At 32.8% G+C, this 13,304-nt stretch overlaps 1 protein-coding gene across 4 annotated transcripts; it reads right to left on the minus strand.

Moving 5' to 3' along the window:
• Window positions 1-14: 14 nt before the first annotated feature.
• LOC123003685 (long-chain-fatty-acid--CoA ligase 5) lies at window positions 15-13,166 on the minus strand. 4 transcript variants are annotated; one of them, XM_044396620.1, is made up of 13 exons: window positions 10,853-11,575; window positions 10,474-10,780; window positions 10,132-10,408; window positions 8,040-8,194; window positions 4,320-4,443; window positions 3,971-4,240; window positions 1,920-2,119; window positions 1,670-1,870; window positions 1,251-1,619; window positions 924-1,202; window positions 736-879; window positions 515-688; window positions 15-465 (listed from the first exon to the last, which is right to left on the minus strand). In XM_044396620.1, the coding sequence occupies exons 3-13, from the start codon at window positions 10,241-10,243 to the stop codon at window positions 328-330; spliced, it is 2,166 nt and encodes a 721-aa protein (XP_044252555.1). In that variant the 5' UTR covers window positions 10,244-10,408; window positions 10,474-10,780; window positions 10,853-11,575; the 3' UTR covers window positions 15-327. The 4 variants fall into 4 exon arrangements, with proteins under 4 accessions (XP_044252555.1, XP_044252556.1, XP_044252557.1 ...); XM_044396621.1 differs by lacking the exons at window positions 10,132-10,408; window positions 10,474-10,780; window positions 10,853-11,575 and adding an exon at window positions 12,919-13,166; XM_044396622.1 differs by lacking the exons at window positions 10,132-10,408; window positions 10,474-10,780; window positions 10,853-11,575 and adding an exon at window positions 12,167-12,354.
• Between the last annotated feature and the right edge of the window lie 138 nt (window positions 13,167-13,304).

Raw genomic sequence — 13,304 nt, forward strand, 5'->3', positions numbered from 1 at the left:
AATATCAAACACAATTTGATCTTTTAAATAACTTTATTAAAGGATTGTTTAGGATATAACAACGAACAATAAATAAAATTGTTGTCAGATAAACAATATTCTAACCTAAGAGTCAGATTGACGGTGTTAAACCTATATCTAAAAGGCAAGATAATGCATATTTGTAGATGAAATTGAACGAAATATCAAAATAATTATTTTGGCAACCTTCCAAGGTATTTATTGCGTTCTCGATTGACTCGATAGATATTGCTATAAACAAGTCTTTAAGAAATTTTTGCTTTGGTGCATCCTAGATCTAAGAAAATTCCTAATACTTGTTTCGTTTTAAACCAATTTGCTGTACATATCTTCAATCTGCGGTTTGAAATATTCTTTCAATTGCGGACGTTTCGATTTTAGTGTTGGTGTCAATAAACCGTTTTGGACACTAAACGGATCGGGATGTAAATATATGTCTTTGACCTAGAAAATAAAATGAGTTGGATTCAAGTGATTTTCAAGCGATACTCACTTGTTCGAATGATTTAAGACCCGCTTCTTTACCCCAAGCAATCATGTCATCCATAATCAGTTGTTTGACGTCAGGATTGTTACAAAGGACACTAAAAGTACCAGGAATACCATTTTCAGTCGCCCAGCATTTGATTACGTCGACGTCAGGAACCACAATTGCGATAATACAAGACTGGAATATGTTTTTTAACAAGAGTGTGATTTTTGGATGAATTATACCTTCAAGGACTCGCCATGGACATAGACTTGGCTAACGTATTGTGATCGAATATAGATGTTTTCGATTTTTTCAGGAACAATATACTCGCCCTGAGACAATTTGAAAATGTGTTTTCGCCGATCGATGATTTTGAGAGTACCATTCTGGAACCAAAAATTAGAAAAAATCGGGAAAGACCGGAACTCACCGGCATCCACATCCCGACATCTCCAGTGTGGTGCCATCCCAACTCATCTATTGTCTCTTCAGTCTTTTCAGGATCTTTATAGTAACCTTGAAAAACGTTGGTACCTTTAACACAAACTTCCCCTTGACTGTTCTTCGCCCAATATTCCATTTCAGGCACGTCGATTAATTTAACACAGCAACAAGCAACAGGGGGACCAACATGACCCGGCACGTGATCCCCTTGAATGGTCAAAGTGATAGGTGCGGTACATTCAGTTTGGCCGTAACCTTCAATCACCTGAAAAAAAAAAATTATTCAACTGCAAAAACAGAAAAAAAAACTCACCAAACACCCTAAAGCACATCGCATAAAAGTAAGAACGTTTTCAGCAAGGGGCGCCGACCCGACTAACATCAGTCTAAGTCGGCCCCCCATTCCTTCTTGGACTTTCCTAAACACCAACATATCCCAAAAGCTGTTATTCCTGAGGATCCCCCTTTTGATTTCACTCTCTTTGGCACTCATCCCCATATTGAATAACATTTTTTTAATGCAACTACCGTTGATCTCGGCTTGGACTTTATCGTAAATCCTGTTAAGGAGTCGAGGAACTGCTGGAGACACGGTAGGCTTCAAGGCTTTCATGTCGTCCGATAATCGCCTTATGTCCCCAAGAAAGAACCCTACTGAGGCACCCATCATATACATGGCGTTCTAAAAAATTGGATTTGTGAACTAGTAATGGACGAAATAGGAGTTTGAACCTCGCAACAGCGCTCCAACATATGTGCTAAAGGCAAAAACGAGATAAGGACATCGCTACTCTTCACTTTATGATCACCCATTTGCATCAAAACAGCACTCATAGAGGCTACAACATTTTCATGAGTTAGCATAACTCCTTTAGGATTGCCGGTGGTGCCACTCGTGTAACAAATTGTGCAGAGATCTGAGGGTTTAGGAGGCTAGAACAAACCACTTAGTTTGTGGTGAAACGTAGTTATTCCAACTTACAACTTCCGGATGGTTCGATTTCGAACCTAAAACTTCAACATCGTGGAATTTGATTATTTCTACTCCACGGTTCTTCGCTCTTTGTTTCGTCGCGGGTCTGACATCTTTGTAAACGATGAGTTTGCGGAGACATCGCGGAGAACGGTCAAGGAGAAGGTTGCATTTTTGGTCGTCTTCGCAAACAACGACGGTTATTTCAGCTGGAAATAAAGTGCGAATGTTTTGATAAGAAATGTGAAATAACACATATGGCCAATATTAGAAGATTGATTGACTTCGAGTGGAATGATTTTTACTGGATTAAATGTGCAGTAAATAAAATCTCGTTATTTATAAACCCTATTTGAAGGTGGTTTATTTTAAATTCCAGTGGAATAGATTCAGATTTATGTAAGCGATGAATTGTGTGAAATTTGTAAATACCATTAATTTTATTGGTGAAAAATAAAACGGTTTATTTGAAATGTGGGGAAATTACTTGAAATGTATACACTTTCAAAAAAGCCATTAATAAAAATACATTAAACAAATGGAATTTTAAGGAGAATAAAATCATGTTTTAATTTTAAAAATTAGGATCAGGTACATAGCGAAATAACGAATCATATCCGGATTTAAAATAAAGACCGTTAAATACAGATTTAAATAGTTCTACAAAGACACTTAACCTTGTAACACTATAAACTCGAGATGTTTAGGACTTCACGCGTGCCATACTTTGAAATTAAAATTTAATTGAACTTAAAAATAGGATACATAAAAAAATTGCACAAATTAAAGTTCGATAAAATTTCCGTCTAATACTTAAATAAGGAACATGGAAAAAATGTTAAAAAAGTTCTATCTATAAAAATTTCGAAGTTATGAGAGTTTTTTTTTGCACTTTGACTATTTATTTCTGTTGGAAAAGCAATTTTTCCTTTTTTTTTTGCTAGACGTTATTAAAAGAGGAAACTAGAAAGCTGTATCCCAAATTGTAACTGTTTAACGTCATTTGTGGCTTTTATCGGCAAAATTTTAGTACTTTTACTAAACAATTATAAAATTATATATGCAAGATCATCAGTATCATTAAATACACTATTCAACTTCTGAATTTTAAATAATACCAAGATTATTATAATTATTTTGACCAAACTGGCTATACTGGGAGACACCGATTTTCTTAATTTGACATTCGATAGTGACAATGAAAAAAAAAGTTGTGACCAATATTGAGTAAAATAAAAAATAAGTTAAATTAACCTTTTTTTCTTTACAGAGATAATCCGATTGTTTGCAAAAAAATTAAAATAGTACTTTTCAAAAAAAGACAAAAAAAAATCGAAAACTTTAAAGGAACTAACTATTCAGAGTTAAATACTTAGGTTTAGGTCGTGCTTGTGGAGAGCAATGAATTCGGCAAGCTGAAACGTGCATTGAAAATTGTGGAAATAACTAAACAATTTCCATGAAGTGTTAATTTTTTGCTCGATTTTTTGCAATTTTATCGGATTATTTTTGAAAAGAAAAAAGTTTTACATGCAAGATAAAAAAATTTTACTAGAATCACCCTGTATAGGTAAACCTAATAAACGAAAATATCTCACTTTTTATTAGCTGTAGAATCAAGAAGTTACACAATAAGTATAAGGTTTGATACTTTGCTTAGACTTTGTGTCAGGATTGGAATTTGTAATTTAGTATAAATAAATTAAGTTAGCTAATCAATTACAGAAAAAATGACACGCTCAATAAGTCTATAGACTTATTTGTTTGAAGGAAGTGAAGAAAATATGTAGATAATGTGGTAGAAAGGAGGAAGAGATAATAAAATACCTTGTCAAGAAAAATGGTTGGATAACAAAGTGAAAGCTACAATAAAAGCTGTAACGTGTCAAAAGATAAAAATGTGTGCTTAACTAATAAAAGTTTAAAACAGAAGCATTTTCATTTGAACGCAGTTTCTAATTAATAGAACACGTGGTGCTAATTTTCGAACCAAACATGACTCAAATATCTCTTTAAGTCATTAGAACTTGCAGTTTGTTGCATGCAAACATTGACTTTACCTTGTTTAATAATAAAGGCACATGCATCAGGACCGAGAGTGTCATACAGGGGCACCAACACCATACTGTAACAATATGCAGCTTGTTCCGTAATAATCCATTCGGGACAATTCTGCGAATAAATTCCGATGATGGTACTAGTGCCCGGAGACAACCCCTGAGCCACCATCCCAGCTCCGAAATTTCTAGCCCTGAGAAGAGCTTCATTGTAGTTCAGCCATTGGTACGGCTTCACGTACGACTCCCGCCATCCCAAACAAGGACCATTATCTAACAGAAAAAAAAACATTAAAACCTCTTGCCAAGAATGTTATCCAATTTATCACAGAGGTTTCAGTTTTCGACTCACTTGATTCTTTCGCTCCTCTCCGGAAAGTGTCGTAGAGAGTCTTAGCATCCGGAAACATATAACTGACGAATTTGCCCTCCTTGGCTTCTTTATAGAAGCGGGACACCCGGATCAGCTCCGGGCCCTGGAAAAAAAATACAATTCGGAAAAATGGCCAGAATTTAAGAATTACATTTTTTGCAAGCGAGTGTGGAAACCCGACTTACTTTATAATTATAGGTGTCTGATTGGTTGTTGAGATTGATGGGGATGGAGACTGGGGGCACACTGGCGCAACAGCAGTTACACATTTTGACTTTTGCACTTTTCAAAATTCAAAAAGCATGACCAGGAGCGAGTTGTACAATTTCGCAAACAATATTTTTAAACTCATTGAAGGTTTTTAGGCCACTTAGTCACGATTTGGCTTTATTTCAAGGCACGATTTTTATGTTATCGTGAAAATTAATTTTTGGGCTAATTTTTCGCGGTACATGAATGGCAATCCCGTTTTCGGGATGCGCGACGCCTGGATGAGTACGACTGGCGTCCTGAAGGATAAAAGCGGACGAGAATAGTCGTCGCTCATCCCACTCCTAGTGGACGCACACTGCAACAAGTTGACTGTCCGAAAATTCCTAATTAATTTTCTAATTAAAGATGTTTTCAAGGGCGCCAAATATTTGATCTTTTTTTCGAATTTCTAAGTCGTAAAAGAAGGTTTGTAAAGACGCCATTTAGGTTTTGGTACCATTTTTATTGGATGGCACAAGTCACCTCGAAAATGTTTCAATTATCTAAGTATTGATGGTCAACAAGATAACTATGTAACTTGTCACCTAGGTAATATTTGGCAGAGAGGATGCAATTTTCTTAATGATTTTATTTTATAAATAAATGGAGAAGACACACATAAAAACGAAAATAAACGACTTCCTTCTAATTTGTCGAAAACATGTTTACTTTTAGTTTAATAAACCGCTAGGTGTACTATGTTCAAATTTTGACATAAAGTCGCATGCCATCAAACCAACATCTGCTGGAGGAAACTATTGCCAACGATTTTTTCAGATAAGTAATGGTTTAAAGGCCAACGAAGTACATACATTTCCGGATGCATTTGTCACATAATAAATTTTCACAATTTTTGATTAAATTTTCAATTTACGAGTGAAAATTTCCAAAAATTATTCAATCACAAAATTTATAATCCATCAATATTTACTGTTTATGGGAGGAATAAATTATTAAGCACTAAAAGGAAAAATTAATGTCAATGAACTATTGTGAATATTAGGATTAGGATTCGCTCTTTGCGAGTAATGCGCCTCAGGGTTCTCTAAAGGTATGGCAAATTAAAATCGGTATTTTAATTTGCCTAATTTAAAGCACCGTTTTAAATTCAGTTTTTTTTTTTGTATACATATAGTAATCTTCAATTTAATTTGAATCTTACAAAATACGATTTAGGGGCTAAATTTGTTATCACCAAATTTGTATAGGTACAGGGTGCGCCAGAACTCGCGCCCCAGAGAAAAATGCCATGTAAGGTACGATACCAGGAACATGGAAAAAATGTTTGAAAAAATTCTATCTATAAAAAGTTCGAAGTTATGAGAGTTTAAATTTTGCACTTTATTTCTGTTGGAAAAATAATTTTTCAAGTTTTTTTTGCTACAGGCTATTAGAAGAGGAAACAAGAAAGCTGTATCTATCTTACCTGAAATTTTTCTCTGTGGCGCGAGCTCTGCGCACCCTGTATTTTATTAGTTATTTATACAATTATTGTTAAATTTATGCACATAATTAACTATTGTTAAGATTTTTGTTTGAATCGGTTTGAATGCTTTAAATATTTTTCAGAAGCATAACTGTTTGTCGAAGTTTGAGATTTATGGTGGATTTACGCTTCCATATTTAAAATTTATCATTTAACATTTAATTTAAGAATAGTTATTTATTCTACGAGTTTGAGTGTAAACCGGACACATTATTTCAGCGAGTGTTACGAGAGAATTTATGAGTTCCCAACTTTTAACTTTTTACGTTAAATAACAAATAAAATTGATAAATTGTCATTACTGATATTAATCACACTTGAAAATTAAGTACTGAAGTAATAAGAATTAATATGGAAGATGATGTATTAGTCAAAACTGTTAGAGAATATTTAGTTTATAGATTATCACAAATCGTCACTAACTTAACAAATGTTTGTGTAGAATACGAGATTTACATCGGTGTATTTAAATTAAGTACTTTTTGGTTAATTTAGAAGTACCTATAAATTCGAAAATTTAGTAATATGTCAAATCCATTTATTCTTAAATTAATCTTAAATATGGAAGCATAAATCCACCATTACTTGCTAAAATTTAAGGGAAAAGCGTGATCTATCCTAGTTCCAATGATGAATAACTTTGTTAACGAAACACGTATCCAGGCTTTTTAATTATACATTTTTCTCGTTTCATCTAACATGCAGTTCATTATACATATTATAATTTTTTGAACTACTCGCATATAAAATATGCAACTGAGGTTATGAAAAAAACACTGGACTTTTTTCTTTACATATAAAACAATGTTTAAAAAATGTTCAACTCCATAAGAATCTATAATAGGATAACTAGAAATTTTTAATGTTTACAGAGTCTGTATCTCAATATTTACTTCCCCAAATACTGTAAATATTTTTAATGGCATTAATTTTTTAGTGAATGGACAAACCGTTAGTCATGGTGCGCCTCAAGGCTCAATTTTAGAATCTCCGTTCTTTAAAAATGAATATGTAGCATGTTCTTAAACTAAGAGATTTGTATTACAAATTATACACTTCTTTGAATTAAGAAAATATTTTTTTAATTACGCAAGTTGACAAAATACTAAATACAAAGTGTTCCCGAATGACTGTATCTGTTGGCAACAGAATTAAAAAAATATATTTCAGCAGTTTGCACAACTGTAACCGGATATAATTTAATTAATCGCTGTTCTAAAGTATGCTCTCCCAATGAAATATCATGTTCTAGCGTAAGCTCCATTTTAAAAAATTGATTTAAGATTTTCAAATTTGAGTTTTGAATAGTACTATCATGCGCAACTGTCAATGTCAGGTTACTGGAAGTTAGAGTAACCAGAGATTGTACCTATCATTTGAAAATTATTAAATATTAAATTTAATATTGCCAACAGACTCAGTCATTCTGTATCACTATGTAGTTTAAAAAAAAAATGAAAAACTGGAACATAGAATTATCCAGATATTCTCTTTATTTGATACAAAATATCAACTATTAAATTTTAAAATAGAAATATTTCTTATTTGTGTTAGTGTAAACTATTTACAAAATACTGACAAAAAGTCGCCTTGTGTTTTACCACACTTATAATTTTGGGTGTTTTGACCCCAAGTCTGGCCCAGTTCCAATCGATAATCCCCTGATTCGATTTGGGTCAGCGATCGAATCCCCGACCCAAATGTGAAATTTCACTTTTCGTCCCTAATCCCGAGGTCCGAAAATATTGTTCCGATAGGAGCACATGACATTTGCCGATTTGGCCCGCAGCCATGCTAATGTTTTATTTTAAAGTTTGGTGCGTTCCAGAACAGCTAATCTTACGATTAGTGACGTCACTGTCGCTGCCGTTATCTCATAAATTCGCCCTTAATTAACCGTTGGTCGAAATCGTGCAGTGGTCCGTTATACAAAAAAAAAAAAATTGTACCGAAAAACTTACCGCTTCGAGGAGGCATTGTTCGTCTAGTGGAAACAATGGTTTTTGGGAGGACGGTCTGCTGGCTAGGTAGAAGGCCGAGGCCGCGGCTACGCCGGTGAGGGCCAATGCCCCCGCGCCGCCGCCGATGTAGTGGAGGTATTGTTCCATGTCGTCCACTGGAACAAAGGGAAATTAGCCGCCATTCTCCGAAAAGAGTTTTGTCAAAGAACGGTAAAGATGTATTTTATTTATTTTTATTTATCCAAATATTTTAATTAATTAACTAAAGTTAAATTGTTCTTGAAGACACAACCAAAAAAGTTGAAGGTATACATTTATACAGTTTAATCATAACACATGATTTTTTCAATTTTAACGTTTAAAAATTTATAAACGTTTAAACTATAAAATTTTGACATTTTGAGAATACTTGTGTAATAAATCGTAAACCTCTGAATAAAGGCGAAACCGGTCAAGCAAAACTAAAGTAATGTTTAGTGTATGGAACCTAGCGGTTTTTTTTTAAATCATTTGCCTCTAGAAAATAATAATTAATTCAAATTAAAATAATATAAAAAATGTGATTGTATTTTAAGAACGAAATTTTGTTTTGTTTTTAAGGTATGCGATTTTTTTGTCAAGATTATAATTTATGTAATTTTTATTGAATTAAGTAAATATGTATAAAGTACATATATCTAATCCTTAGATCGTGAAAAATGGTTTTGTAGTGGGTTACCATTTAAAAAAAAATAAAAAATTTGTAGAACTCAAAAATAAAAGAAAATTTTGAAAAATATTATTCTTAATACTCACATCACATTTTTATAGTACTTTACCATTCGTCAATAAGTTTTTCCAAAAAATAAATAGTTTAAGCAAAAAACGTTTGGTTCCATATTTTTTATTCACCTGGTATATGAGTATTTAATATTTTTCCAATTGCTAAAACCCAATCAACCTATATCTCGGCAGTGCAGCTAGTAATTTTATTAAACATGAATCATTATTATTATTTGTGGTAAAATCGGCCAAAATAGTTCAAACCCAGGGGATTTATCAAATGCAAACACCCTGATATCGGTATCAAATGGCTTTGAAACATACAATGAAGCGAATAAAAATCATGTAGATTACCTGAGCTTAACAAGAAGATAAATACAATACGTTTTAAAAGAAATCATTTGAAAAAATACATACACATGTATTTGTGCAATAATTTGATTTAGGAATATAAACACATACAAGATGTGAAAAACAAAAAACCTAAAAAGAGAAAACTAGGACGTCCTGGAATAAAATATACAGTTTCCACACTTAAATTTAGTAGTACTTACCAGTAACCTCTAACGACAAAAAAAACTGTAAAACGCTTAATTTTTAAATCTCTATTTTTCAAAAAGAAAATTTTATCTTATCAAAGGGTCTTTTCTTAAGTACACATTAAAAATTCGAATTAACTGGAAGTTTTGGCAAAGTAATCGATTGTACCTATGGCGATAACAAATTAACTATTAACAAATTAAATTGATTAAGTGTTTGTTATAACAATTGATAAAAGTAAAAATACATATATGTTCATATATATGTTTTAGATATTGCTACTACGTACTATCTGATCTTGTAACTGGTACCTGTGTATCAAATTTTTTGTGGGTAAATATTTTTGCTTCCTTCTGTCTTCTAGCAACTATTTAAATTCGAAAAAACATAGTAAAACAACTTTCTTGACAAAAAATATCTCGATTTACACATACGTGTACAACTGTACAAAAATTAAACGGCTATCGTAAAATTATCGTAAATATGTAAATAACAAAATGCATAGAAACATATATAAATAAATATGCCGCTGTAATATTTTTTTAACTGAACATAACTGTATGTTGAAAAAAAATATTGCTAAAAATGCGTGTAACGTATCACGTCGCTAATATTCCGCTATAGATATCTGGTTTCAACCCGGCATTAATTAAGATTCAAAAAATCCATAGAAAGTAGGCAACTGTAGAAGGAATAGAAGTGAAAGATGCGATTTCTTAAATAATCGTAAAAATGCAAGAACGGGTCAAGTCAGTAAAGTCCTGGCCTCATTCCAAAGAAAAAGACTCACTGTTCCTCCACCTCCTGTGTTTGTCCCTTCTGTTGTCGTCATCCTTTTTCCTCCTCTTAACCTTCTGGTGCTGTTTGATGAAGTTCTTGGTTTTGAGGATGATCGCGTCCATCCCTCACGCACTACAACACCTCATAGTCCGATCTGGAGAAGTCGAATATGGTAACGGTGAACGAGATCACGAGAGAGGGGACTTTTTGATTCGGGATGAAGAACTAGAGAAGTGCGCCTAGTGGGGCCACAGGTGATGATTAATTAAATCCGCGATAAAATTTATCTGCGAATGAATAATTCGGACAAGGCCAATAACCGCGGATCTTTTGTTTGATGTAAACAACGTACCACCAAAATACGGTACTGGCAGATCCATCGAACCCGTCGAGGTACCAACAACTGGAACAGATGGATTGGCGAAACCAAAGAGATACAAGGTTGCCCATGCGGAAATGAGCAAAAATAATAAAATCGCGCGACCCACATTACTTTTTACCATCAGGGTCGACGAACCCAAGATATTTTTAGCGTGAAGGGTCCTGCAGGTACCCACTCGGCAAGGTAGGTACCTTCGTTGGCCTTGTTTGGGAGAAGCCGTTAGGTGCCGAAAACGGGGTCATCCACGGCCTTATGGTAATCCGAGGCGAAGAAACAGCTGAAGAGCGATGGTACAGTGACCAAGTGAACAGGACATTCACCTGTTGTAGGTGTACGTTTAATAACTCACAAAGAGGTTTCCTGGAGGGGTCGTCGAGATCACAAAGGAATTCTTATATATGGGAGTGGGAGCAGTGGGAGTGCTGAGACGCCGGCTGAAGATCATCCAGGACGAAATTTTGCATACGGAACAATAAACAAAAATTGCGTGAAAGTAAGTGTAGGAAAGCAAAAGAGTAAAACAAACTGTGAAACTAAGTACTTAAATTCCATTAAAAAAATAAGCAGGTATCAAATTAGTGTCTAGAGCTGTATAATTATGATAAAGAAAAAAAACTTAAATTGAAAATTGAAAAATAAAGAAAATATGTATAATGTTTAGAAGAATTATTATTAACAGTTTTGGTACAGAACTTATTGTGAGGGCATTATTGGTTTCGCGATTTTTATCTTTTTTATAAATAATTATCTTAAAATAGATAAATGAGACCTGAGGAAGATTAAAAAAAGTGTTTTTAATTGATAATAGTTTACACATTGTTTTTATATTTTGTCAACTAATTAGGTAGCATTATCGAGGTAACAAAAAAATTAAAGTAGATACAGAGATAGTTGAAAAAATTACTTATTTTGGAGAAACGTACATATTTTACTTTCTTATATTGTTAAAGTTACATAATTATACTACTTGTAAACCTTTAAGTATATTGTGATTAAAACTGACTTCTGATTTTAGCCACTATACTTACTTACTTATCAATACTTACTAACTTATCAATACTTATTTACTTTATCAGTAAATTTAATGTGTATTTCTATGTTTTGAAATAAATTAATTGTTAACTGTTAAAGTTTTTTGTCTGAGAATTTTTTTTATTTGGCTAAGGGAGAGGTATAACTTAATTTCTTTCAAAAAATGGCAAATTACAATTATTATTATTAGGTAAATAAGTAAATCCCATTTTTTGTTGATATTTATCCATTGTTTATCCACAATGAAAATTACTTTTAATCAAGTACTAAACCAATAATTTTAAATATGTACGTAGATTTATTTCAATAATACTGAAATGCATAATTAATAAATACTTCTCTTTACTAACAGCAAAATTTTTGTTTATATTGCGGATATCTATTTTTGGTAAAAAGATAGAATTTTGTTGTAAAACGAGATAAATCCCACTCGCAGAGCACCGTCACTGCCCCAGTTAATGCAAATACAGTTAATAACCAACCATCAGAGAGAAATTATTCCACGGTTCATTGTTTGCATCAAATAACGGATTTTTACCGCATGTCATTTTTTTGATAATAACAATATCAGATCCCACAAATATAACTCACAAGAAATCTAGATAAAACACACTGTAAAACAATAACTTACCAAACTTTTGTATCGTCTGATATGCCATGACAAGACGTGTTTAGTTTCTCTACTGGAGAATGATAAACTACAAGTGGAAAATTTGATTCAAAACATAAATACAAAGGTTAATTTTTGTTATCTGGACAGACAACTCCAACTATAATTTTATAATGAGGTATAATATGTTATTGTATAAATAAAATAATGTAATGTTTTCAATACCAAATCACAAAACTGTTCAAATATATTATTATGTTTTGCTATACGTATCTTTCACGGTTATCTCGCTCATTTTTCAGTGATTTTCGTCGAGAATAATAATAATGGAGCCAACTTATCGGGCAGATTACAATCCACTTGAATTCGTGTTGAGTTATGTCTCCATTATACATGTATGTATTTTTGTACTTATCTCTTATCAGTTGTAGACTAGTCATTAAATCACAAATAGTTATAGCAATAAACAAAAAATATGAAACAATTAATAATTTTCGAATTATTACTATTATTTTCACCACTTCTAATAGGAAAACAGGATTTGAAAATATTTTTTTAATATTTTCTCATACGCTATTTTAATTAACTTGTGCACTATGATACTACAATACTAATGTCATATTTGTTTCGGTATCTACCAGTTATTTCCGGAACAATTCAACAATTAAGCTTACTAAAAATACCACAACTTCTCAAAATCTTTAAATACCCTAATCAAAAATTTTGTCAATATTCCGGATTTAGCTGCCACATGACTCTCACTGATAACTTACTGATTTTTGTCACATCCACCTTCTGCACCAACTGCATGGACATCTTCGTCGCATTGACCAAATAGCCCAAACCGATCATAAGTAATTGGCATCCGTATATCACACAAACATATCACTTTAATCAACAACAACTAACAGTTTCAATAAAGCACTCGTTTAGCGATTTCATTACGAAATCGTTTCAATTAACACCAATCATCGAAATCACAGCCCCGGAATTTCGACCACGCTTTGCAGTGTTCACGGTCAAACTGGAAGCACCCCTCCGGAACGTCAAGGGATGGAAACATAGGTGGTGGCGAGACTTATTAATCAATATTGTATTAAAGTTTCAATAGAAATTTCTGTTCTGACGTGGCTAATTATTCTTTTATTGGGGGTAAAAT

Source organism: Tribolium madens, unplaced genomic scaffold (genome assembly GCF_015345945.1).
Source record: "Tribolium madens isolate multiple individuals breed KSU strain unplaced genomic scaffold, Tmad_KSU_1.1 Scaffold_1;HRSCAF=32;Tcas5.2_LG8, whole genome shotgun sequence".
Lineage (NCBI taxonomy): Eukaryota > Metazoa > Arthropoda > Insecta > Coleoptera > Tenebrionidae > Tribolium > Tribolium madens.